The 27950-nt window shown below is 46.2% G+C and overlaps 1 protein-coding gene across 2 annotated transcripts in view; it reads right to left on the reverse strand.

Annotated features, from left to right (window-relative positions):
* The window catches only part of LINGO1 (leucine rich repeat and Ig domain containing 1), a 275201-nt gene that overhangs the window by 235399 nt on the left and 11852 nt on the right, over positions 1–27950 (reverse strand). For both annotated transcript variants that reach the window (XM_070429862.1, XM_070429871.1), the window contains exon 2: positions 4178–4292. In XM_070429862.1, the coding sequence (XP_070285963.1) occupies positions 4178–4195 (18 nt within the window). In that variant the 5' untranslated portion in view covers positions 4196–4292. The remainder of the gene's footprint in view (positions 1–4177; positions 4293–27950) is intronic.

Here is a 27950-nt window from a genome sequence, read left to right on the forward strand (position 1 = left end):
TCAGCGGGGCTCAGAGGGGCTTGGGCTATTCCAGACTTACCAGATGAGGCTCCCTGTGGAGAGAGAAGGGTGAGATGACTGGGCCCAGTATCAGCACCCCATTGCCTGCTCACAGCAGCCCTGAAGAATGTTATAGAATGACAGTACCAACCATTAGGCCACTTGGAAGGAGGAGCTGAGAGGGTGAGCTGGCAGCAGTTTCTCTAGGCTGGCAAATCCAGAGGGCTTGTCTGCAAGGCTGGAATAACAGGCCTGCCCATGGGTAGGGAGCCCCAGGGGTGAGAGCCACCCCAAGCAGCGAGGCCCAGATCCCTCCTGTCCATGACCCTTTCCCAGCACGGAGGCTTTTAAACCCTCCCAATGCTGATGACTCCCTCCCTGGCATGCCCATGCCCCATTGGCCCTCAGCTGCAGCCTTACACCCAGGTCTGTACAGCCTCTCTACCTGCCTATGGACATCTCAAATGTAACACCTCCAAATAGGACTCTTCCTTCCCCTCCACACCCATCTTCGGCCCCCTGTTGCTCAGCTCAATCAAAGGCTTCACAACCCAGAAGTTCTTACATTCTGATCTCTCACAGCCCGTCTTTCACTACCTTTAGTTTCCTACACTCAAGTCCTCCTCCCTGCCATGACCAACCAACCACCATCACTGTCTACAAGGCAGTGAGGGAGAGCCTGTGAGCATGAATCACCTCTATTCACACCCTGCAGCCCTGTTTCCCAGCCCCTCTTCCCCCCAGGTGGCTCCCAGTTCAGAGCCTGTCCACAGGGTACCTCATTTGAGAGGCCTTTTCCTGTCCATCCTATAGAGAATGGTTCCCCCTGCACCTTTGCTCCCTTTTCCTGCCTTATTTTTCTCCACAGCACTTATTACTCGTTAACATTATATTATTAATTACTTATCTAGTATTTTTCTGTCTACGCTGTTTGAATTTAAGCTTTATGAGGGCAATGACCTGGTCTAACTTATTGACCCAGGGATGCTGGGCATGTAGAACAGGGCCTGGGATGTAGTAGGTGTTCAGTAAGTCTGTGTTGAATGAATGATGAATGAACCATTGAACTAATTAATACTTTAGTAAGAATTTGTGCAGCAGCTGGTGTATGCCCCAAGGGAACAAAGGAGCGAATCAGGCTAGGTCTGTCCTGACAGCCCACACCATCTATGGGGAGAAAAAGACCAACATCTATGGCTAATTCTATCCAGCCTATGAGTAGTGCTGGGTGAATGAATGTGAACAGGGAGGAGAACACTGGGGAGGGGCCACCAGCTGGGCCCAAAGGTCAGGAGACACCCCACCCCAGTTTCTCGCCCTGCCTCTCAGGGCCCTGGGCCACGTCCCACTCCCAACCAAGGGGATGAAGGAGGCCTGACTCACAGCCACACTGATTGAGGGGTCAGTGAATGTTCAGAGCTGACATGTATGTGCCTCTTGCAAGGAGTAGACTTGGGCAGGGCTGTCGGGGGGAGAGGGGTATAATTCCTCCAGTGAGAGGTCAAGGCCTTTAGCATCTGGGACCCCACCCTTGCATGCCCTTCCCCAACCCCACCATCCTGCCCCACCCCTTCCAATCACAGGAGCACTGCCCAGCTGGCATGGCTCAGTGGTTGAGGGTCGACCTTTGAACCAGAAGGTCACGGTTCATTTCACAGTCAGGGCACATTCCCAGGTTGTGGGCTCCATCCACAGTTGGGAGCGTGCAAAAAGCAGCCAATCAATTATTCTCTCTCATCATTGATGTTTCTCTCTCTTCCTCTTTCTATCTCTTTGAAATCAATAAAAAAATATTTTTTTTAAAAAAATCACAGGAGCACTAGGGAAAAACCTGGCCTTCCTCAGGCTTCAGAGCTTTGCTGAATTAAGTCTCAGCTCCTCAGCATGCCTCCAAGGCTGCCCATGACCAGCCCTGCCCCCTTGTGAGCACACCACTCCCAAACACTCCAAAGTTCCCTGTCTCTACAGTTCTGCTTAGGTTGGGCCCTCCCCTAACCCCCTCTGCCCATCATAGCCATATATATATAATCGTGTGCATCCAGGCAGTATTTATAATGATACCCCATTGGCAATAATAAAAATATACAACAGAGAATTGGTTAAACATGCTATGGCTCAGACAGGCTGATACATTACACTGCCATTTAAAAAATCACATTACAGCCCTATCTGGTTTGGCTCAGTGGATAGAGCATCGGCCTGCGGACTAAAGGGTCCCAGGTTCAATTCTGATCAAGGGCACATGCCCAGGTTGCAGACTTGATCCCCAGTAAGGGGCATGCAGGAGGCAGCCAATCAATGATTCTCTCTCATCATTGATGTTTCTATCTCTCCCTCTCCCTTCCTCTCTGAAATCAATAAAATTATATATTAAATATATACATATTTAAATATATATAGTTTTAAAAAATCACATTACAGAAGAGTATTTAATGATGGAAAAACTATCTTGCTATAGTATTAAGAGCAAAAGGCAGGTTAGAAAACAGTACAGTTTGATCCCAATTATGTCATAAAAACATATTTTGTAAAAGATTGATGGGATAAGCACTCAAGTGCTCACATTTTCTACACAGCACATGCATTTCTTTAATGATCCAAAAAACAGAACATTTTTAAAGAATCCTACAGCCTTTGAGTCTCAGCACAGGCATCCTCTCATCCAACACCCCAATTCCCAGCTGAGAACAGCCTCCTCTCTGAGTTAGCTTCTCTTCTTGCTCCCTGCCCGCTGAGCCTCCACAGTGCCAGCCACCTGGACAGTGGGGGAGGCTGCTGTGGCCCCTGCTGAGGGTGCGGGTAGGGCCCGGCCACCCTGCCTCCTTGCCTTCCCTGTCCCAGGTCCTACCATCACCCTGGCTACCTCAAAGACAACCCTGACTGCATCCTCTCTCCCCATCTCTCAGCGGCAATTACAGGTTAAACTGGAGGGGCTAATTAGCTGCTCATTACACCCTGGACTGATTAGCAGGAATATGTTGTTGGAGATAACTGGACTTCAAAGCACGGCCTAGTGCAGTGATGGCGAACCTTTTGAGCTCGGCGTGTCAGCATTTTGAAAAACCCTAACTTAACTCTGGCGCTGTGTCACATATAGAAATTTTTTTATATTTGCAACCATAGTAAAACAAAGACATATTTTTGATATTTATTTTATATATTTAAATGCCATTTAACAGAGAAAAATCAACCAAAAAAAAATGAGTTCACGTGTCACTTCTGACACGCGTGTCATAGGTTCGCCATCACTGGCCTAGTGCCTAGGAAGGAAACCCAGCTGTCAGCTCCCTGCCACACCCCCACCAGCTTCTTGGTTGAGAGGACAGTGTCAGTTGAGCCCTCAGTCACACCTACCAAAACTGCCAGCCCTTCTTGAGGAGAAGGGTTGGAGGCCTGCTGCCCTGCTGAACCACTCGGTCTTCTTTATATGGGGTTGTCCCAGATAAAGGTTAGAAGTCACTTGTCCAAGTTCACAAGCAAGCTGGGGGTCAAGCCAGGCATCAACCCAGTTCCCACTCCTTCCCCACTTCCCATCTCTTCGGGACTTACTGTAGTTTCTCCACATTCTCTCACATGGGACATGGAGTGGGAGGGCCTGTCACCTCCCACATTCTGGATGTCCTGCTCCTCGTGATACAGTCCAAGAGGCCATTTGCTCTGCTCACACAGAGCCAAGGTCACCTGGCTGCCAGTGCTTGCCACATATACATACATGGGGCTGTGCTTCATCCTGCCTGGACAGTGCCTGGACCTGCAAATCTCATTAACCCCACACAGCAAAGCCAGCCTCTTAACAGCCTCTTGGACCCTGATTGTCTCAGTCCACCTGTTCCCACTCTCTCCTAACCTGCAGTCATGCAAACATTTTGTCAACAATGTGACAGAACCAAGGGCAGACTCCTTCAGCTCACCATTAGAAACCTCCCCCCGACACAGTAACCCATTAGCTGGCAAGTCCATGAAACCTTGTTGCTCAGAAGAATGCCCCAGGCTTCTGAGCTGGCTTCCAGAGCCCTGGTATAGGAAGAGTTAGTGGGAAAGGGCACTACACCGTCAAGCCTCCTAGACTGGACTTTATGGGGGAAAGGAGGGAAGGACGTACTCCCAGAAAGACTATCCCCGAATGGCTCTCCCTTGGGGATCCCACTCTACCCAATGGCTCAGAATGATTTCTTACCTCAGGTCGGGCAGGCATTTGGGGAGTGCAACTGGGCTGGGTGTCAGCCTGGGCTTGACTCAGTTGCCCTCTTTGCCCATGGACACCAGAGCCTCAGAGCCGTGGGCACAGGAAGCTGTGAGAGAAAGAGGAGATGAGCTGTCAGCTGAAACAGGACAGCAGGGCGAAATTCTGGGGAGCAGTGGGGGGCTATGCATACAGTTGGTCTGATTCCACCTGGCTGGGCAATAAACACTCAGACATCTTTCACACACACACACACATACACACACACTAAACACTCAGACATCTTTCACACACACACAATAAACACACATATATCTTTCACACACAATAAACACTCATACATATCTCTCTCACACACACACAATAAATACATCTTTCACATACACACACACAATAAACACTCATACATCTTTCACACACACACAATAAACACACATATATCTTTCACACACACAATAAATACTCATACATCTCTCTCTCACACACACACACAATAAACACTCATACATCTTTCACACACACACATTCCCTCTTGCCGACACACTCACTGACACACACACACATACACACACACACTTTATGCCACCAGCTGGGACAAGTTGAGCCCTGGGAGTGCTGGGTTTCTGGACCCAGGCAGAGGGGGATCTGAATATGCTTCCTCACCCACTGGCTCTGTGACCTTGGGAAGATAAGTCTCAGAGCCTCACTTCTCTCATCCATAAAATGGGGATACCATTCTGCCTGCCATGGCTGCTAGGAAGATAAAAAGAGAGAAGGGACTTGTAACCTGGCACACAGTAGGTATCCGGCCACCACCAGGGCCTGCCTTCCTTCCCAGCTCTGCCTCAGGAAGCAGGCCCCTGGGGGCTGGCTCTTGAGGGGGAGCAGACAAAGCACCTGGGATGCCTCCCAGGTGCCTGAGCCTCCACCTTATGATTCCCCAGGATATCTGCAGCTCTCACCCTCCTAGCCCTCCCTTCCCCAGCATCTTCCAGTTTATGGTTTATTCCTTCACTACACATTCTCCAAGAGTAACTTGGGACCCACCCACCACCCCACCACCCCACCACCCACCTCCGTTGGGGGAGAGGACACTAGGGAGTCCTGTCTCATTGGCAACAGCCCAAGCTGAAAGGCCACAGACATCAGGCTGAACGTATGCTGGCTGTGCAGCCCTGGGCAAAACTTCCCCATCTGAGCTTCAGTTTCCCCAATCTCTCAAACAAAGACCCAAATCCCCTTCTGAGTTGTTGCCAAGAGGTTCCAATCTGATCAGCATTTCTCAAAGTGTGAGATGCATGCCAGTGGGAGTGCACAGGCAAATTTTTAGTTCCATAAGTATGTGTTTATTTTTCTGTGTATTAAAACAAATTGACAGGCACATCACAGCTGTGATTTCATGGATGTATGGCTTGGGGAGTACCCGGTAATGCACCTTCAAACGGGAGTCACTGCACAGACAAGGATTAGCAGATATGAGTGCAGGTGGTGCCCAGAGGTGGTGGTGAAAGGCAACCATGGAAAATTGGCATCTAGCCCAGGCCTGGCTCCCAGCAGCCCTCACAAGAATGAGCAGCTCACTCTCTCCATGGAAGACCAGGCCAGACCCTCTTTTCCCTCTTCATTCCCCACATGGCACATCAGCACAGACTCAGGTCCCCAGGGGGATTCACAGGGCCTTCCAGATGGGATGAATGGAGCTCAGAGACAGCTGCCATAATGAGAGCAGATGATGGCAAAGGCCTCTGACTCCCTTCCAAAACCAATATCCTATCAAGACTAAGGTGCAAATGGGTAGAATTTCTAGGCACATGGCAGGTGAAGATGGAGGGATTCTTTAGAGGCAAGGGTATCCTTGTTTCATGGGCACAATCTTCTCCTCTAAAAAGGATGTAGAGACATGGGCATTGAGCAGGTTCTAGGGCCTACCTTGGCCTTTCCGTTCTGACAACAGAGCCACAAAGGAGTGTGGACCCAGTAAGAGAGGGCCTGCCTAGTCCACAGTGCACCAGTCCCAAACTATTCCCCAGGGTTGCCTCCTAATAGCTGCTAATCCTGGAGGACAGGACAAGACTCAATGGTACCAACCTAAACAGAGGGATAGCCAGAGCCTGGGCAGTTCCTCAGGCCTGGGTCCTCCAGGCCAGGACTAGCTAGGCAGTGTCCTTGGTGATAGCCCAAACTGGCTCCTGGTAGACAGGCACAAGCTAACCAGGCCCAGGCCAATCAGGCAGCCCTCTCCTGGCAGGATTCCTGACCACCTGAGCTTAGTTCCACTTGAGCCAGCAGGGCAAGCCATCCCCACAGCACCACTCCAAGCCCCCAACTGCCATACTACAAGATAATGAATGGGCTTCCCAATCCCTTATCCCAGACTTTCCTGAAGCTCGCCCACTCTCCTCAACAGCATCCCAAGGAGTTGCTATGGGAATGGGACCTCAGGCAGAACATAATGATTTGGGGCAAGGGAGGAGACACAAATAGAGCCAGTAGCTCTCCCAGACAAGGCCTTCATGTGTGCCAAGTTCCAGGAAGGACATGAAATCCCACCTACAGGCCTCAGAGCCAAGGGGGTAAAGAAAATAATAGCCTGCCCTCCTGCCCTCCTGGCTCCTTCCCCCTGAGTGGAGTCCACAGAGGTCTGGAAAGCAGATGTCTGGGTGTTCAATGGCATTACCATGTGCCTTGGGGAGCATGGGACTTCCAGGGACACTGCTATCACATGATATTGCCAGAGTGGGTTCATATTGTGTGGGGCTGGCACCCAGTAGGTGCTCAGTGACACTGTGATCAAAGAGGATAGTGCTGGCATGTGTGTGTGTATATGTGTGTGTATGTGTGGTGTGTGTGTGTGTGTGTGTGTGTGTGTGTGTGAGAGAGAGAGAGAGAGAGAGAGAGAGAGAGAGAGAGAGAGAGAGGCATGTGCCTACTCTGGTCAACACAGTCACAGAATCACAGTGCTTGAGAGACCCACTCCCACTATACATTGGACCTGCTCAGTGCCCAATGAGGGCTGGGGACACCCCGCAAGTCAACCAAAAAGTCAAGCCCAGAACCCAGGTCTCCTCTTCCCCACACCTGAACTCTTGACCCAACCACCCCCCCAACTCTTCCTCCTCCCTTCTTCCTTCCTTCCTTCCTTCCTTCCTTCCTTCCTTCCTTCCTTCCTTCCTTCCTTCCTTTCTTCCTTCCTTCCTTCCTCCCTCCCTCCCTCCCTCCCTCCCTCCCTCCCTGCTTCCTTCCTTCCTTCCTTCCTTCCTGCTTTCCTTCCATTTTGTACTTGATGATTAGGATAAAAAGATGTAAAGGACATCACTCCTGCCTGCCTAAAGCTCAGAAAGAAGTAAGGCCATTGTGGTCAGAGGGAGGATGCTGGGACAGAAGTCCAGGGGGCTGCAGGAGCCCAGGGAAATTTCCTCCAAAAACTGTAGTTATGCATTTCTGAGCCACGCTTCAAAGAGTCCTCAGGATTTCCCTGACTTGTCTCCCAACTGCTCTATCAGCCCACACAAGGAGGCCTCACCTCCAGGAGGTAAAGGGGGGCGGGGGGAGTTCCCATTAGCAGTCCAGCCCCTAGAAATGAGGAACCATGAGGAAAGTGCCCTCGATTGCCCTCCCCTCCCCCAGGTTCAGCACCTTCCTACATTGTTCATTCTTTCCTCCTGTGAGTCAGACATTGTCCTTGACCTGGGGCAGGACAGAGAATGACTGAGCCCTAGTCATCAGTTTTCACCTATGGAACTCAGGTCCCCATCTCTTTGTCAGCTGCTTGCAAATCCTGTCCTGTAGTGTTTTTTCATCTGTTTCTTTTGGGATAGGGTTTAGTACTGAGAGGGAAAGAGGACACCTTCCAGAGGTTGGCTTGGAAGACCCGCCAGGCTCTCCTCTATCCCACATAGGCCATGACTCCTAGCAGCTGATACAGACTCTCAGGACCTATTTTGCACAGGTGGAAAACAAGACCCTGAGAGGTAGCCAGGTGGACCCCAGGTTGCTCAATGATGAGAAGGCAGGAGTGGGGGGGGAGGGCAGGAGGGAGTGAGGACCAAAGGGCAGGGTCAGGTCCAGGGCTGTGCAAGTGGTAGAAGAAGCTATCTGGAAAGACTTCCTGGTGGAGGAGGAACTTGGATTGGCTCAGATCCTGCTCTCTGACTCCTGGCAGAAAATATGTTTCTCTGAGAGAACTGGGCCAGGGCCTGCCCTGGCAGTTCATGTGATTTGGGGCTAGAGAGGCAGGTGGAAAGTGAGGGGCGGATGCTCCGTGACAACCACCATCCCATCCCAACCCACTGAGGGTTGCCACAGCTGCCACTTCACATCCTTAACTACCACTGCCCAGTGGGAAGCCAGCTGGGGATGGAAAACAGGAGAAACACAGAAAGGAGGGGCAAAACACAAAGGACAGACAGAGGCCCAAAGAAAGACAGAGCAACTGCAACCCCAAGCTAGCCAGAGGGGGAGATGCATAGATGAAAATGGATTATTAGCAGATGGGCCAGTCCACCTCCCCCAGTCAGTACTGCAGCTTCTAGGAGGAGCCTACAAACCTGGGCTTTGCAAAGATTTTTCAGCAATAAAATTCTTATTTGAAATGAAACTGTATGCAGTGGGAGAAGCCTTTCTATGCCAGACATTAAATCCAGAAGGTATATAGTGAGAACTTGATATATCAGACTACACAAACACATATAACATCTGTACAGCAAAAAGACACTATAAACAAAGTTAAGGGCAAGTGAGATACTGCCAGAACATACCACTAATATACAAAGAGCCCCTACAAATCAATAAGGAAAAAGACAAAAGAAAAGAAAAATTGGCGGTTAATTAGAAACCCACAGAAAAAGAACTAAATTGGCCAATAAGTATGTGAAAAGCTGGTTTACCTCTCTAGCAATCAGAGAAATATAATGAAAATTACACAATACCATTTTTTTCCCCATCAGATTCGGAAAAAATAAATTGATAAATAACAACCAGTGCTAACAAGGATATGGGGGGGATGAGGGCTCAGGAATTGGCTTTACCTTTGGAAAGGTAATTTGGCAATACTGAATAACATTTTAAACCCACACACCCTACAACCTAGTAACCTCACTTCTAGGAGCTCTCCTACAGAAATGACAGCACAGGCACTCACATATAAGCATTCAAGAATGCTCATAGCAGTATTACTGGTAATAGTAGAAAAGAAATCAGAAATGGCTTAAATGTTTTTCAGTAACAGACTGTTCAAATAAAATACAGTCTATCCATGCTATGGAACAGTCTGCAGCCACTTGATAGAGGGAGGCACCTCTATGTATAACAATATGATAAATAACAAGCTGGACAATATACTTCAGAATGAGCCCATCTTTATAAATAAGTTTGGTGGTATATGCCCCAAAAGGCAATATCGAGATGTTACAGTGAACACCTCCTAGAGGAAGACAAGAAGACTTTCATGGTCTCCATTATCCACAAATATGTTTTGGATTTTCTTTTGCAGCCAGAAATGCAAAATCAATAAAGAGTTGATGGAGTTTTTCCTTTAAATCCTGCCCGGACCCTAATATAAAATGCAGACCTAAGCAGCCCTGTTATGGTTGAAAGGGAAGAGGTCTGTCCAGGCTACTCTGAGGCCCCCTCAGGGACACCAGAGCTCTAACACCAGTTGAAGAACCTCCCTATGCTGGAGAATGTGAAGTCACACTGCTGCTCCTCCAAACCAAGGCCATGACAGGAAGTTGCCATGGTCACACAGGTGGTCCAGACTGGCTAAGGCTAAAGCTAGGGCCTCTGACTCCCCTGGACTGGGATGGAAGGTTTCCTTAGGCATCCAGAAAACACTGGGATATCACAGTCTTGGGAAACCCTAGGCTGAGGCTCAGGGAAGAGCCCCGGGGTGAGGGCAACAAGAGAGGGGGCTTTGGGGCTCAGCTCTGAACTCTTACAGGGCTCTGGTTCTAGGGAAGAAGAGGGAGAGAGAGGAGGAAAAAATAACAGAGAAGTTGGGGTGTGTTTCTCTCTGTGAAGACAAAGGGTAGGTGCCAGAAGAGGGGACTGGTGTATGCAGCTATTGGTGTTCACAGAGAGAGAGGGTTCATGTGGGTCTGCGGAGGTGAACTGTGGAGGTGGTGTGAGGAAGTGTGTCTGTATCCAGGGGAGAATGTGTGAGTGCATGTGCATGTGTGTTATCACTTCCAGGGATGACAGTAAAGAGGTAGTGTGTCGAGGGACAGGAGACCCAGGAGGTGTGTGTGTTAGGAAATATGGGCAGCCAGCAGACCCGAAGATAGGTCAGGAACAGGTGGTAAATTCCAGTGACCCATCCCCAACAGGCACTTAGCCTCATGCCTGACCCAGTGCTTCCCAATACTACCCTCCAGTTAGACCAGGCGCCTGTCCTCCTTGACAGAGAAAGGTCTCCAGCCTTTGCACTTGCGGTTCTCTCTATGAGGGTACCCTCCCTCCTTGACCAGGCTCCAGTGTCCTCCAAGTGGCTTCTTCTGACCCAACCCCACACTTCTCCTTTCAGGCTGGATCAGGAGCTCCTCTGCGATCCCCACTCTGTGTCACCTCTGTCCTGCCCTGACCCCGAAGCTCTGAGTGCTGATAGGTGAGGGGTAGGTCTTATACTTTTCTGCACTCAGAGCTTGGCACAGAGGAAGCATCGAAAACTAAAGGTTGTGGAAAGAATGAGTGGATTATCACAGCACTTAACCCCTAGCCAGGGACACAGTGGGACCTTCATAAGGCAACAGAGCCGGACAGAAAGACCATGGCCTGGGGCCTGAGATGCCTAGCTTCCTGTCCTAGGTCAGCACGACATGTAACATTAACCATGTCAACTGGAAAATGATTAAAGCAGGAGTTCCTACCAAGTCTCCAGTGAGGGGTACTTAGGAGGTCTGTGAGCACTGATGTAAACTTATGCACGTGGTGGGGAGGGGATGTAACTGTTTCAGATTCAGAACCCCGGAGCAGGAAAGAACAAGGCTATCCTCCAGGAGAGAATATTCAGGGGCCCACCTGTGCCTCCACATCAGGGGACTATTGGGAAGCATGGACCAGTACAGGTTCTGAGCCCCAAGCTCCAGCCAGGACCCCTGAGCATGGAAGAGCTGTCCAAGATGGTGCTGCCTTGTGGGGATGAGCAAGAGCACAGCTGGATGGGCCAGAGTCTGAGTGGCTGAGTGGCAGCCTTGAGTCTCACACTCGGACTCTCTGGGTTTCAGTTTCCCCAACTTACAGCCCAAGACTACACAAAGTGATCCCTGTGAATCCATCCTGAGTGTGTGAAAGGAAGCGCTGGGCCATGCAGGGGTGAGGCTCTAGGCACAGTCTTTACATTTTGGCAGTCCTCCCACCTGTCGCCCTCTCCGGGAATAGAGGACAGGCTGCCCTAGCTGCCCACACTGCTAACTGGGCCTGCTTCAGTGCTGCAGTCACCACCTCCCACATGATGGTGACTCCAGAGAACAAGGGAGCAAGAGGTTTCATTATGAGTCTGGACTGGGTCAAGGGAGTCCAGGAGCTGAACAGAAGCACTGAGCAGGGCTGGCAGGCAGACCAAGGCCACATGAGCTCCATGATTCCCCCAAAGTCTCAACCCCTTCAAAGCCTCTCCCAGTCTGACCCGGGGAAACCGAGGTACAGAGAGAGCCCTCTGTTGTGGGTCGCACAGGGAGTTAGTAGCAGATCTGGGCCAGGATCCCAGGCTTCCTGGCTGGGCTTATACTCTGGACACCAATGCACCTCACCCCCTCAGGTGATGCTGCATGCCTCAGCACCCCCTAATCCTTCCAGAAAGAGGTGGCTTGCACTGGGGTTCCAACAGACTAATTCAAGCACAGGCTGAATCTAGCCACCCTGAGCCTCAGTTTCCTCCTCTCTAAAAGAGAGGTACAACAACTGCCCTCCTATGCCTGTGTAGGGATTATAAGAGCACAGAAGTACAGTCTGCTTAGAGCAGAACAGAGGCCTCAGTTTTCCCATCTGTACATGAAAAGATTGCCCTGAGTATTCCCCAGGCCCCCAGAGCCTCTGATGCTTTACGGGAAGCCTGTTCGGTGCCCAGCCCATGCCCATCTCTTTGGGAGACAGGCTGCAGGACAAAGAACAGGGCCTGCTCTCGGGGAGCACCCTCTGGTCTGCAGATAGGAACGGTGGCCCTGGAGCAAAGGCTATTTAGCAGAGCTGGGAGTGAAAGTGCCTATGGCAGGGCTTCCAAAATGGTGCCCTGTGCCTCCACATTGCCAGACCCCACCACACCAAGTCTGCTCCACTCATTACCTGCCTGTCCCCTGTAGGTGATGGGTTTGTGACCCTGCTCCAGGGGGCACAAGAGGCTTAAAAATGGAAAACGCATTGTGAGCTGAGCAGTGATAAAGGAAGGCTTTCTGGAAGAGACAGGACAAAGAGGGTCAAGTTCATACAGGTGCCTGAATACCCAGTTGAGGAATTCAGGCCCTGAGAAGCAACTGGCAGTTTCATATGTGCCCCTTCCTCCTTGGGCAGGGATGCGTGACCCCACCCGGGAATGGCTCAGAGCTGTGTCTCCAGCAGAGGGCTTGAGGTGGAGGGGGACCTGGGCTTGAGGCCTTATTCACCCCTCCTCCCCAGCCAAGGACTGTGCCGCCATCCCAGAGAACTCAGTCCTGGCCAATAGTGCCCGGGTCTCATTGAAAACAGCTTTGCCACTGGTGAGTGCCATCTGCCCAGGGAGGGCTCCCCAACAGATTAAGAGCAGTGCCAGCCCAGAATCATTGGTATTCTGGTCTGGCTGCCGGCTTCAATATGGCTGGGAGACGCAAGGGCAGAGGCACCCCTCAGAGAACACCCAGCAATAATTCCTCTCCAAGTCCAATGTATTTTCTCTCATTAATGCTTCTGAAAAGCCGCACACTCTACAAATAGGGAAGGAGCACAGGGCTCCGAAAGAGAGGAGAAGGGAGGAGATGGCTGGGGGTGACAAAGACATAGTAAAGGTGATGTGGGCAGCTGGCTAGAGGCCCTGTGTCCTGGATTCAAATCCCACCCCATCTCCACCTGCCTGCAGGACCATGGGGCAAACTTGGCCTACACCTGTCAGTGGGGAATGGCTCCCTGCTGTGTCTGCTCTATCCACCTCAGGGGACTGTTTCCAAGATCTACTAAGGGTCATAGGTGAGCAGACTTTATACACTGTAAAGGAAAATACACCTTCAATTGACCCCCATCCCAGGGTCCAGGGAAGGCCTGGAGCCACAGAGCAAGGAGATGAGATAAGCACCAGGATTTGGATCATCCTCCCACTCCCATCTTGTCTGTCAAACTCACATCCTCCCTTCCCCACAAGCTCACCTGAGACCAGCCTCCCAGCCAGCATGCCCCCTCCAGCACCCGCTGCTATGGAGCCAGAGGGATCATCCCCACATGTCCTCTACTCAGAAAACTTCCATGGCTCCCCATTATCCTTGGAACCAACTCAGGCCCATCTGGGCAGCCTCACCTCCTCCCTGGCCTGACCCCACCCACAGCTCCTCTCACCTTTGCACATGCTATCTCCTACCTGGAATTCCCTCCTCCTTGACCCCGGCTCACCTGTCAATCTCCTACGCCCTCTTCATGATATAATCCAAGTTCTCCTCTACTGCAGCCTTTCTGACTCCCCTGGCTCTCCCTGCTCCTTCCTCCTAAGTACCAAGTACCCACCTATATTATGACTTAGTAACACAAAAAGCTATTTTAGGTTTTCCTGATGCTGCAGTTCCTGATTAATCCCCACAGCAAACAAAAGGAGAGATGATTAAATTAAAAGACAGACAATAGTGTGGTGAAGGCCTGTGGGGGGACAGGTGCAGGGTGGAGGGGTCAATGGGGGAAGGGAGGACATCTGTAATACTTTGAACAACAAAGATACATTTTTAAAAAGACAGATGCTTCCTGTTTCCAGCTGGAACCTCCAGCCTGAGCCAGAGGATCGGAGTCCTGCTCAACCACTTGCCCAGCTCCAGATCACTTATCCTTCCTATCCTATCTCTGCCAGGCCTGGGCTGACACCTGCAGCCCACCTCCTAGATCACAGGTCTCCTCCCGGAGCCCTCTGCTACGTGACCTTGGATAGGACAGGCCACCTCTCAAGCCTCAGTCTCCACATCTGTCATCATCCTCATCTCTCAAGGATAAAATGAAAGAAATATGTGACCACTTAAGGTTAGATAGACATTATCTCATTTTTTAGAGATGGATGCTGAAATATTTAGGAGTGAAATTCCATGATGTCCATAATGTACTTTCAAATAGCTCAGGAAAAAAAGATATAGCAAAATGTCAACAATTGCTAATTCTAGGTGAGGTCACCCTAGCCAGTTTGGCTCAGTGGAGACAGCATCAGCCCACAGACTGAAAGGTTGCAGGTTAGATTCTGGTCAAGGGCACATAACTCCGTGGCAGGCATAATCCCCAGCTCTGATGCAAGAGGCAGGCAATTGATGTGTCTCTCTCACATCAATATTTCTCTCTCCCCCTCCCTTCCACTCTCTCTAAAAATCAGTGGAGGAGAGAACCAAGATGGCGGTGTAGGTGAACGCCTGCACTTGCCGCCTCCCACAACCACATCAAAATTACAACTAAAATACAGAACAACCATCATTCAAAACCACCTGAAAGCTGGCTGAATGGAAGTCCTACAACTAGAGAAGTAAAGAAGGAAGTACATTGAGAAAGGTAGGAGAGGTAGAGGCACCGAATGGGCTGGTCCAACACCCACATGTGCTGTTCTTTAAATTGGGAGGGAGATCATCCCTGCAGAGGCCACCCGTGCAGAGCAAGGGTCCCAGCCCCACACCAGAACTGCATCCTATGGTTCCAGAGCTGGTAAGAAAAGTCCCCCTAACTACAGGCTGGTTTTCACAGCGGGGATTGTGGCTAAATGACATGGAGGCTGCTGGAGACCAGCACGCGAACTTACTTGGACTCTGAGCTCCAGCACAGGGCGGCTTTTGGAGACCCAGACACATACAGGGAGGAATTGGATTGTCTGGCATCTGGGAAGGAACTCAGAAGCAGCTTTTTCACAGACAGGGATGCTTGCAGGAGTCATTGTTCCTGTGCTGGGACCTCCCCTGTGCACAGCTGACTGGCAGGGCCATATCTGAGTCTCTATAAGCCTGGCACATACTGTTTGCTCCAACCTAGTGATTCCCTGAGACCATGCCCCATCCAATTTGCAGCCCCACCTAAGCTGTTTGCAGCAGCTTTTACATATGAATGGCCTGTCCTGGCTCAGGCTTCAGACTTTCCTAAAATCTCTCAAACAAGCTGCAGCTGGTGTCAGCAGCCCCCAAACCTTTAATAAAAGGCTGAAGACCTAGCACTAGCACCAGCCTGCCTTGCTTCACAGCTGAGCCTCACTTGGGCACCTCCAAGACCAATACAAATAGCAACCATCTGCAGATCTCTCTGTAGCTCCTGCCAGTTGGCTCCAGGCAGTGGCTGACTTTGCACCTCCCTGGAGGCCCTAGAGCCAGTGCACCCAGTAGACAGCTTCAGACTATACTAGATTACAACTCTACAAACCCATAAGTGACACACTCAAGACACAGACTCAGTGAGCACTAAAGCCCTACTGAAGCAAGTCCTGCTCCATAGGGGTATTTCCTGCACAGCAGCCCCACTGTAGCCACAGCTGCTCCTCAGAGCCAATTGGCCAGAAGGTCAATTCCTCCCAGTGATGCCAAGAGCACTCAAGGCTCAACTATAAGACTGTGCACACAGCCCACACAGGGGCACACCTAGAGTGCCCAGCTACACAAGGCCACTCTACCAATTCCAGGAGACATAGCAGGTCTACCTAATACATAGGAACAAACACAGGGACACAGCTAAAATACAGAGAAAAAGAAACATGTCACAAATGAAAGAATTGGAAGCAAGCAAATTACTGGATACAGAGTTCAAAACCATGGTTATAAACTTACTCAAGGACCTTCATGAGAACTTCACGGATCTTAGTTAGATTTCCTCCACCCCACACCCCACCACCACCACCATTTTTTCTGGGTGTTTTTTGTTTATGCTCTTTGGTTTATTTGTTTGTTTTATTGTGTTTTCTCTGTGTATTCTTTCTTTCTTTCTTTTTTATTTTCCTCTATCATTTTTTATTTCTTTTCTCTTTCCTAATTCTCTTTTTTCTGGTGGTCCCTTTTGTTGGAGTTATAGGTGTCTTGTACACATTTGTGTTCTGTTCCTTTTGTGTCATGTCTTGTCATGTTGTATTTTGTGCTTTTCAGTCAGCACCTCTACAATGGCTGGCACAATGTGGTAGAGAGCAAGCTACATAATCAGACACCATGAGAGGAGACTCCATCCAGGAACAGGACAATCCTATATAATAAAAGAGAAACATGTAAATTGTCCGTCCCTTTGCTACGCTCACCAGCCAATCAGGGTAAATATGCAAATTAACCCAACAAAGATGGTGAGTTAATTTGCATACACAGGCACCAGGCGGAGAGCAGAAGCGGGAGAGCTGGCAGCTTGGGAGGACATGGCTCCCTCGGTCGCTCCCTCGGTCGCTCCCTCGGTTGCTCCCTTGGGGGGACGTGGCTCCCTCAGTCACAGGGCAGAGAGCAGAGCAGGAGAGCCAGAGGCTTGGGGGGCCGTGGCTCCCTCAGTCGCTCCCAGTGCCAGGAGCACCAGGAATTCTGGGAAAAGTAGTTCTGATGGCAGCCCAGGACCAGAAGCGGAAGTCCAGAGCGCGGAGAGCACCAGGAATGCTGGGAATCATAGTTCTGGTGGCAGACGGATCTCCTAGACACTAGAGCAAAGTGAGCCTGGAGCAAGTTACTGTTGCAGTGGGGGATGGAGGGAAAGCAAAGGTGAGAGACATAAGTAAAATCAGAGTGTCTAGGAAAAATTAAAGGGAAGATATCCTAAAACTTCAAGGAAATCTCCACCAATGAAGCAAAGAAAAAAAATGCCTCTATTATTCTGTGAGCAACAAACCAAACTGGGTTGGGGGTCTCAGACAATTCGTTCATATGATTGCAAAGACAGACAGAAACTCCCGGATTGGAGAGGGCTCCCCTGAGGGCTCCCAGATTGAAGAAGGTGCAGGTCAGGCTGAGGGACTCCCCCCCCACCCACCCCCCATGCACGAATCTTTGTGCACTGGGCCCCTAGTAACATTCAATAAATCAGCAGAACCCAAATATCTCAAGTAGGGGGCCTCCCTAGAACACTCAGTACAGAAGACCTGAGAGACTGCACCATTTGGTCCCACAAAACATCTACTACATAAGACAAATCCAAAAAATCTGGGTGGCATAGCAGTTTAATCTATACATAGAAACAATGACAAAGGAACAGAAAAAATGGGGAGACAAAGAAACAACCCCCAAATGAAAGAAAAGGAGTAATCACCAGAAAAGGAACTAAATGAAATGGAGGCAAGCTATTTGTCAGAGAAAGAATGCAGAGTAATGGTTAAAAGGATGCTCAAACATCTGGATGGAAATTCGCCAACACATGTAAGAATCAAGAGTAAATTAAAAATGTCATAGCTTCAATAAAGAACACAATGGAAACTTTCAACAATAGACTAGAAGAATCTGAGGACCAAATCAGCAATTTAGAAGACAAGGTAGAAAAAAACATCCAAGCAGAGCAGCAACTGGAAAAAACTTAAAAAGCAAGAGGAGAGTTTAAGGGAGCTTTGGGACAACACAAAACAACATCCACATAACAGTGATGCCAGAAGGGGAAGCTGAGCAAGGAATAGAAAACCTGTTTGAAGAAATAATGACAGAATACATCCTTGATTTGGGGAAGAAAAATGTCATACAAATCCAAGAAGCACACAGAGTCCCAAACAAGATGAACCCAAAAGACTGACACCAAGACACATCTTAATTAAATTGACAAATGTAAAAGACATAGAGAATCTTAAAGGCTTCCAGAGAGAAACAGAAAGTTACCTACAAGGGGTCTACCATTAGACTAACAACTGATTTCTCAACAGAAACACATCAGGCCAGAAGAGAAGGGAATGAAGTACACAAAGTGATGCAAAGCAAGAGACTGAATCCAAGAATACTCAAAATTGAAGGTGAAATAAGGAGCTTTGCAGACAAACACAGACTCAGGGCATTTATTACCACCAAATCAGCAATGCAGGAAATGCTAAAGGGGCTATTTTAAAAAGAAGAAATAGAAATGGAAGAAGGAACACAGGCATAAAGAATAAAAATGGCAACAAACAAGTACTTATCAATAATAACCTTAAACATAAATGGATTAAATGCTCCAATCAAAAGATATAGGGTTGCTGAATGGATAAAAAAGAAATGACCCATATATCTTCTGTCTAAAGAGACCCACCTCAGAGAAAAGGACTCACACAGACTTAAAGTGAAGGGACAGAAAAAAAATTTTCAGGCAAATGGAAATGAAAAAAAAAAAAGCTGGGGTAGCAATAGTTATATCTGACAAAACTGACCTCAAAGTGAAGGCCATAACAAGAGATAAGGAAGGCCACTTCATAATACTAAAGGGATCAATTTAACAAGAGGATATAACTCTGGTAAATATATATGCACCCAATACAGGAACACCCAGCTACATTAAAAAAAAACTTCAGGAAGATATCAAGGAAGAGATCAGCAGCAATGCAATGATAGTAGGGGACTTTAATACCCCAGTGACAACTTTAGGTAAATCCTCTAGACCAGTGGTCGGCAAACTGCAGCTCGGCAAACCGCAGCTCGCGAGCCACATGCAGCTCTTTGGCCCCTTGAGTGTGGCTTTTCCACAAAATACCAGCTCTTCCACAAAATACCGACTTCTGCGCATGGGGCACAAAGTTTCAATCGCACTGTACGTGCGTGCCCGCACGTGGTATTTTGTGGAAGAGCCACACTCAAGGGGCCAAAGAGCCGCATGAGGCTCGCGAGCCGTGGTTTGCCAACCACGGCTCTAGACCAGTGGTTCTCAACCTTGACTGCACATTAGAATCACCTGGGAATTTTTTTAAAATCCTGATTTCTGGGCCTCATCCTCCGGAAATTCTGTTTCTTTGTTATGGGGTGGGGTTACAACATTAGTAACAAAGAAACAGAATTTCCAGAGGATGAGGCCCAGAAATCGGGATTTTAAAAAGATTCCCAGGTGATTCTAATGTGCAGCCAAGGTTGAGAACCACTGCTCTAGACCAAAAATCAACAAGGAAATAGCAATCCTAAATGACCCTCTAGAACAGATGGAACTAATTGACATCTTCAGAACATTCCACCCCAAAGCCACAGAATATACATTCTTCTCATGTGCACATAGGACATTTTCAAAAGTAGAACACATATTAGGACACAAGCTAAGTCTCTACAAATTCAAGAAGATTGAAATCATATCAAGTGTCTTCTCAGACCACAATGGCATGAAATTAGAAATCAGCTACAATAAAAATACTCAAATACAAGGAGGCTAAATAGCATGCTATTGAACAATGAATGGGTTACCAAAGAGATCAAAGAAGAAATTTTTAAAAATATCCTGTAAACAAATGAAAATGAACACACAACAATCCAAAATCTAAAGGACACAGTGAAAGCAGTTTTGAGACTTGAGAGGGACATTCACAGCACTACAGGCCTACCTAAAAAAAAAAAAAAAAGAAAAAAGAAAAAGAAAGAAAAACTAGTAATAAGTTATCTAACACTATCACTTAAAAATTTAGAAAGAGAACAACAAGAAAAGCCCAGAAGAAGCAGAAGGAAGGAAATAATAAAGTTCAGAGTAGAAATAAATGACTTAGAGACTGAAAAAAAAATACAAAAGATCAATAAATCTAAGAGGTGGTTCTTCAAAAGGATAAACAAGATTGATGAACCTCTAGCCAGCTCACCAGAAAACAAAAAGAGAGGATCCAAATGAACAAAATCAGAAGTGAAAGAGGTGAAGTAACAACTGACCCCACAGAAATGCAAAGGATCATAAAAAACTACTATGAACAACTTTACTCCAACAAACAGGAAAACCTGGCTGAGTGGACATATTCCTAGAAAAATACAACCTTCCAAAACTCAATCAAGAAGATTCAGAAAGTGCCCATCAGTAGATGAGTGGATTAAAAAACTGTGGTACATCTATACAATGGAATACTATGCTGCGGTAAAAAAGGAGTTCTTACCATTTGCAACAGCATGGATGGAACTGGAGAGCATTATGCTAAGTGAAATAAGCCAGTCAGAGAAAGATAAATACCACATGATCTCACTCATTTGTGGAATATAATGAACAACATAAACTGATGAACAAAAACAGGTCCAGAGACAGAGAAGCATCGATCAGACCGTAAAACCTCAGAGGGAAGGTAGGGGAGGGTGGGGGTAAGGGGAGAGATCAACCAAAGGACTTATATGCAAGAATATAGGCCTAACCAATGGACACAGACAACAGGGGGGTGAGGGCATGAGTGGGGGAGATAGAGGGTAATGTGGGGATAAGGACACATATGTAATAACTTAATCAATAAAAAAATTTAAAAAAATAAAATAAAATACTAATATTTTAGCCTCCCCGCCCCCCTGCCAAAAAAAAAATATTCAGAAAACCTGAATACGCCAATAACTACTAATGAAATTGAAGCAATAATAAAAGAACTCCCAGAAAACAAAATCCCTGGTCCAGATGGATTCAGAGGGGAGTTTTACTAAATATTCAAAGAAGAAATAACTCCTCTACTCCTCAGACTATTCCAAAAATTTAAGGGGGAAGGAACACTTCTAAACTCTTTCTATGAGGCCAGAATTACCCAATTCCAAAATCAGATAAAGACACGACAAAGTAAGAGAATTACAAACTAATATCCCTGATGAACATAGATGCTAAAATCCTCAACCAAATTTTGCAAATCGGATCCATCAATGTATTAAAAAGATCATATATAATGACCAAGTGGGATGTATTCTGTGGATGCAAGGCTGATACAATATTCATATATCAGTAAATGTGATACAGCACATAAACAAATAGCAAGACAAAAATCACATGATCATATCAACCGATGCAGAAAAAGCATTCAACAAAATCCAACACCAGTTTTTTATAAAAACTCTCAGCAAAGTGGGAATAGAGGGAACATACCTCAACATAATAAAGGCCATATATGACAAACCTATAGCCAATATCATACTCAAAGGGCAAAAACTAAAACCATTTCCCCTAAGAACAGAAACAAGACAGGGATGCCCTCCTTCACCACTCTTGTTCAACACAGGTCTGGAAGTCGTAGCCATAGCAATCAGACAAGAAGAAGAAATAAAAGGCATCCAAATTGGAAAAGAGGAAGTAAAACTCTCATTGTTTGCAGAAGTCATGATACTGTACAAAGAAAGCCCTAAAGACTCCATCAAAAAACTACTAGATTTATTAAATGAATTCAGAAACATAGCAGGATACAAAATTAATGCCCAAAAACCCATAGCATTTTTATACACTAACAGTGAACTCTCAGAAAGAGAAACAAAAAACAAAAACAAATAAAAAGAAATCCCATTTACCGTTGCCACAAAAAAAAAATAAGATACTTAGGAATAAAAACTCAAGAGGTAAAAGAGCTGTACTCTGAAGACTACAGGACATTGAAAAATGAGATAGAGGAAGATATGAAAAAGTGGAAGAATATACCACGTTCATGGATTGGTAGAATCAACATCATTAAAATGTCCATATTACCCAAAGCAATCTATAGATTCAATGCAATCCCTATCAAAATACCAACAGCATATTCCAGAGACCTAGAATTTCCAAACACTCCAAAAATTTATATAGAACCAAAAAAGACCCCAAATAGGTGCAGTAATCTTGAGAAAGAAGAACAAAGTTGGAGGAATCACAATACCAGATTTCAAGTTATACTACAAACCAACTATACTCAAAACAGCCTGGTACTGGCACAAGAACAGGCATATAGATCAATGGAACAGAACAGAGAACCCAGAAATTGACCAAAGCCACTATGATCAATTAATATTTGATAAAGTAGGTAAGAACATACATTGGAGCAGAGACGGACTCTTCAATAAATGGTGTTGGGAAAATTGGACAGGTACATGCAAAAGAATGAAATTAGACCACCAACTTCACCAGACACAAGAATAAACTCAGGGAGAGAAGATGGCGACTGGCAGGAAGGTAGGGAGGGAGAGAGTGTGAGAGCGCGAGGGAGTGATAGAGGAGTGTGTGGATGCATGTGGTGTGTGTGTGTGTATGAGCTAGGGACAGTTAGATTCTGCAGGTCTTCTAAGGGGCTGCTAAACTGGGCAGTCTCAGACGGCGGAGCCCCGCTCCCAGCCCGGACCCTCCTGGGCAGCCATCACGGGCACAGAGACCATGCCATCTTGAGAAACAGAGCTGCTTAAGACTAGGATCCTGGCCTCAGCACCACCCAGTCTGGTCTCAGACGCAAACCAGGACCCTGCAGCCACTGGGGACAGAGACCTGAGACCACAGCTACAGAGCCACGACACCAAGAATCCAGACATCCCCGAGACAGATCTCTGTGAGTGACAGAGCCCATCCCCCACCCCGCAGGCTGGAGGGCAGCACCATAGTAACTGATAGACCCACCCCTTGCCCGGACCTCAGTGCTGCTACAGGAAACAGCCTGGAAGCATGCAAACACCTGGAACTTGGCCCCAGCAGCACAGGCTACAGGAACCTTAGCCAGGGAACTAACATGCAAACACTGGGAACTTGTCCCCCGCAGCACGGGATACAGGAACCTTAGCCTGGGAGCTAACGCATGAACACTGGGAACTTGTTCCCCGCAGCACGGGCCCCGGGACCCCGATTCTCCAGGCAGGAGGCAGCAGCAAGCACCAGTGATTTGATTGTGTTTCTTATCACCTGCGCCTGGGATCCCTGATTCCCTGTGCATTCACACTAAGAGCCAGTGACTCCAATTCTTGGTGCATGTGCACACAGGGACCCTGATTCTCAATGCAAGGCCACGCGAAGCAACAGAGACTCTGATACTGGATTCTTGGGGAACTCTGACTCCTGGTGCACGCTAGGGGGCTCTGATTTTCAACACACTCCAGGGGGGGTCTCTGTTTCAGCATGATGCAGGCAGGGTCCCTGATTCTAAGTACCCACACAAGGCCACATTGAGCACTGGTAACCCTGACTCTGAGCAAGCCTAGTTCCCACCAACCCACCACAACCACACATCTTAGTGTCAGAGCTCTTCAGTGACACTAGGGTGGTGCGAAGCTCCCACTGCACATAGCCCAGGCCCACGCAACTCGACGTTTGAGCCATCTGGAGATAGTCAGAATGGGGAGACAACACAATCCCCAGAGGAAAGAAAATGAGGAGTCACCAAGAAAGGAAATTAATGAAACTGAAGCATGCAACATGACAGAAAAATAATTCAGAGTAATGGTTGTACAATTCATTCACCGGATGGATGAGAAAATCAACAACCTATGCAAGACTCAGGAAGAAATGAAAAGTGATATAGCAACAATCAAAAACACCATGGAAGGTTTCAACAGTAGACTAGAAGAAGCAGAGGACCGAATTAGTGAGTTAGAAGATAAGGTAGAGAAACAAGCTCAATCTGAACAGCAACTGGAGAAATAAATTAAAAAGCAGGAGGAGAGCCTAAGGGAGCTTTGGGACAACATGAAACGAAGTGACATACACATAACAGGGTTGCCAGAAGGACAAGAAGAGCAGCAAGGATTAGAAAATCTATTTGAAAAAATAATGACAGAAAACTTCCCAGATAAGGGGAAGAAAAAAGTTACACAAGTACAGAGAGTCCCAAGCAAGATGAACCCCAAAAGACCAACACCAAGACATGTCATAATAACGATGGCAAATGTACACGACAAAGAGAGAATCTTAAAGGCTGCAAGAGAGAGACAGAGTGTTATCTACAAAGGATCCCCCATCAGATTATCAAATGATTTCTCAACAGAAACACATCAAGCTAGAAGGGAATGGAAGGAGGTATACAAAGTGTTGCAAAGCAAAGGACTGAATCCAAGAATAATCTATCCAGCAAGACTATCAATCAAAATTGAAGGGGAAATCAGGAGCTTTGCAGACAAAAAAAAGGCTAAGGGAGTTTATCACTACCAAGCCAGCAATGCAAGAAATGCTAAAGGGGCTGGTGTAAAAAGAAGAAATAAAAAGGTAAGAAAGAACACAGGCACAAAAATAGAAATGACACAGCAAGTACCTTTCAATAATAACTTTAAACGTAAACGGAATAAATGCTCCAATCAAAAGACATCGAGTAGCTGAATGGATAAAAGGACATGACCCATATATATGCTGTCTACAAAAGACCCACGTCAGAACAAGGGACTCACACAGACTGAAAGTGAAGGGATGGAAAAATATCTTTCAGGCAAATGGAAATGAAAAAAAGCTGGGGTAGCAATACTTATATCTGACAAAATAGACCTCAAAGTGAAGGCCATAACAAGAGATAAGGAAGGCCACTTCATAATACTAAAGGAATCGATACAACAAGAGGATATAACCCTGATACACATATATACACCCAATGCAGGAGCACCCAAATACATAAAAAAAACCTCCTGGAAGATAACAAGAGAGAGATCAACAACACAATCATAGTAGGGGACTTAAACACACCACTGACATCACTGGATAAATCCTCCAGAAAAAAAATCAGCAAAGAAACAGCAATCCTAAATGACTCACTAGATCAGATGGACTTAATTGACATCTTCAGAACATTTCACCCCAAAGCCACGGAATATACGTTCTTCTGAGGCGCACATGGGACATTTTCAAAAATAGACCACATATTGGGTCACAAGCAAAGTCTCCCCAAATTCAAGAAGATTGAAATCATACCAAGCAACTTCTCAGACCACAATGGCATAATATTAGAAATAAACTACAACAAAAACCATCCAAAAAAACTCAAACACTTGGAAGCTGAATAGCATGCTACTAAATAATGATCGGGTTACCAATGAGATCAAAGAAGAAATTAAAAACACCCTGGAAACTAATGACAATGAAAACACAACAATCCAAAATCTATGGGACACAATGAAAGCAGTCCTGAGAGGGAAGTTTATAGCACTACAGGCCTACCTCAAAAAACAAGAGAAAATGGTAGTAAATCATATAACTCTACAACTCAAAGAATTAGAAAGTGAGCAACAAGAGTGAGCAGAAGGAAGGAGATAATAAAGATGAGAGCAGAAATAAATGACATAGAGACCAAAAAAACAATACAAAAGATCAATGAAACCAAGAGCTGGTTCTTTGAAAGGATAAACAAGATTGATGAGCCTCTAGCCAGGCTCAGCAAGAAGCAAAGAGAGAGGACTCAAATAAATAAAATCAGAAATGAAAGAGACAAAATAACAACAGACCCCACAGAAATTCAAAGAATTGTTTAAAAATACTATGAACAACTCTACTTTAACAAACTAGACAACCTGAAGGAAATGGACGTATTCCTAGAAAAATAAAATCTTCAAAAACTAAATCCAGAAGATTCTAAAAATCTCAATAGGCCAATAACTATGGAAGAAATTGAAGCAGTCATCAAAAAGCTCCCAGCACACAAAAGCCCGGGGCTAGACAGCTTCACAGTGGAGTTTTACCAAACATTCAAGGAAGAACTAAAACCTATCCTCCTCAGACTACTACAAAAAATTCAAGAGGAAGGAACACTTCCCAGCTCATTCTATGAAGCCAGCATCACCCTAATACCAAAACCAGATAAAGACAACACAATGAAAGAGAATTATAGGCCAATATCCCTCATGAACATAGATGCCAAAATACTCAACAAAATTCTAGCAAATTGGATCCAGCAATACATCAGAAAGATCATACACCATGACCAAGTAGGATTTATCCCGGGGATGCAAGAATGGTACAATATCCGCAAATCAATAAACGTGATACATCACATAAACAAATTGAGAGATAAAAATCACATAATCATATCAATTGATGCAGAAAAAGTGTTTGACAAAATCCAACACCCTTTCTTGATAAAAACTCTCAGCAAGGTAGGAATAGAAGGATCATACCTCCACATAATAAAAGCCATATATGACAGGCCCACAGCCAACATCATACTCAATGGACAAAAACTAACACCATTTCCCCTAGGAACAGGAACAAGACAGGGATGCCCCCTCTCACCACTCCTGTTCAACATAGTACTGGAAGTACTAGCCATTATGAACAGACAAGAAGAAGAAATAAAAGGCATCCAAGTTCAGAAAGAAGTAAAACTGTCCTAATTTGCAGATGACATGATACTGTACATAGAAAACCATAAAGACTCCAATAAAAAATTCTTAGACTTAATAAATGAATTCAGCAATGTAGCTGATACAAAATTAATGCCAAGAAATCTATGGCATTTCTTTACATCAATAGTGAACTTACAGAGAATGAGACTAAAAAAGCAATCCCATTTACCATCGCACCAAAAAAATTAAGATACCTAGGAATAAACTTAACTAAGGAGGCAAAAGACTTATATTTTGAAACTACAGGACACTGAAAAAAGAGATAGAGGAAGACATAAACAGATGGAAGAACATACCGTGTTCATGGATTGGTAGAATCAACATCATCAAAATGTCCATACTACCCAAAGCAATCTATAGATTCAATGCAATCCCCATTAAATTACCAACAGCATATTTCACAGATCTAGAACAAACGTTCCAAAAATTCATCTGGAATAAAAAAAGACCTCGAATAGCTACAGCAATCCTGAGAAAGAAGAACAAAGTAGGTGGGATCTCAATACCAGATATCAAGCTGTATTACAAAGCCACTGTTCTCAAAACAGCTTGTTACTGGCACAAGAACAGACATATAGATCAATGGAATAGAATAGAGACCCCAGAAATCGACCCAAACCACTATGTCCAATTAATATTCAACAAAGGAGGCAAGAGCATACAATGGAGTCAAGACAGTCTCTTCAATAAATGGTGTTGGGAAAATTGGACAGATACATGAAAAAAGATGAAGCTAGACCACCAACTCACAACATACACAAAAATAAACTCAAAATGGATAAAGGACTTAAAGGTATGACGGGAAACCATAAAAATACTAGAGGAATCCACAGGCAGCGAAATCGCAAACATATGCCAAAGGAATTTCTTCTCTGATACTGCTCCTAGGGCAATGGAAACTAAAGAGAAAATAAACAAATGGGACTACATCAAAATAAAAAGCTTTTGCACAGCAAAGGAAACCATCAACAAAACACCAAGAAAGCCCACTGCATGGGAGAACATATTTGCCAATGATATCACTGATAAGGGTTTAATCTCCAACATTTACAGGGAACTCATGCAACTTAACAAAAGGAAGACAAACAATCCAATCAAAAAATGGGCAATGGACCTAAATAGACACTTTTCGAAAGAGGACATACAGAAGGCCGAAAGACATACGAAAACATGCTCAAAGTCACTAATTATACGAGAGATGCAAATCAAAACGACAATGCGGTATCATCTCACACCTGTCAGACTGGCTATCATCAACAAATCAACAAACAACAAGTGTTGGAGAGGATGTGGAGAAAAAGGAACCCTTCTGCACTGCTGGTGGGAATGCAGACTGGTGCACCCACTGTGGAGAACAGTATGGAGTTTCCTCAGAAAACTAAAAATGGAACTCACATTTGACCCAGTGATCCCACTACTAGGAATATACCCCAAGAAGCCAGAAACACCAATCAGAAAGGATATATGCACCCCTATGTTCA

This window comes from Myotis yumanensis, unplaced genomic scaffold (genome assembly GCF_028538775.1).
Source record: "Myotis yumanensis isolate MYYU_CA2020_CCGP unplaced genomic scaffold, mMyoYum1.0.hap1 SCAF_1, whole genome shotgun sequence".
NCBI classification, from domain to species: domain Eukaryota; kingdom Metazoa; phylum Chordata; class Mammalia; order Chiroptera; family Vespertilionidae; genus Myotis; species Myotis yumanensis.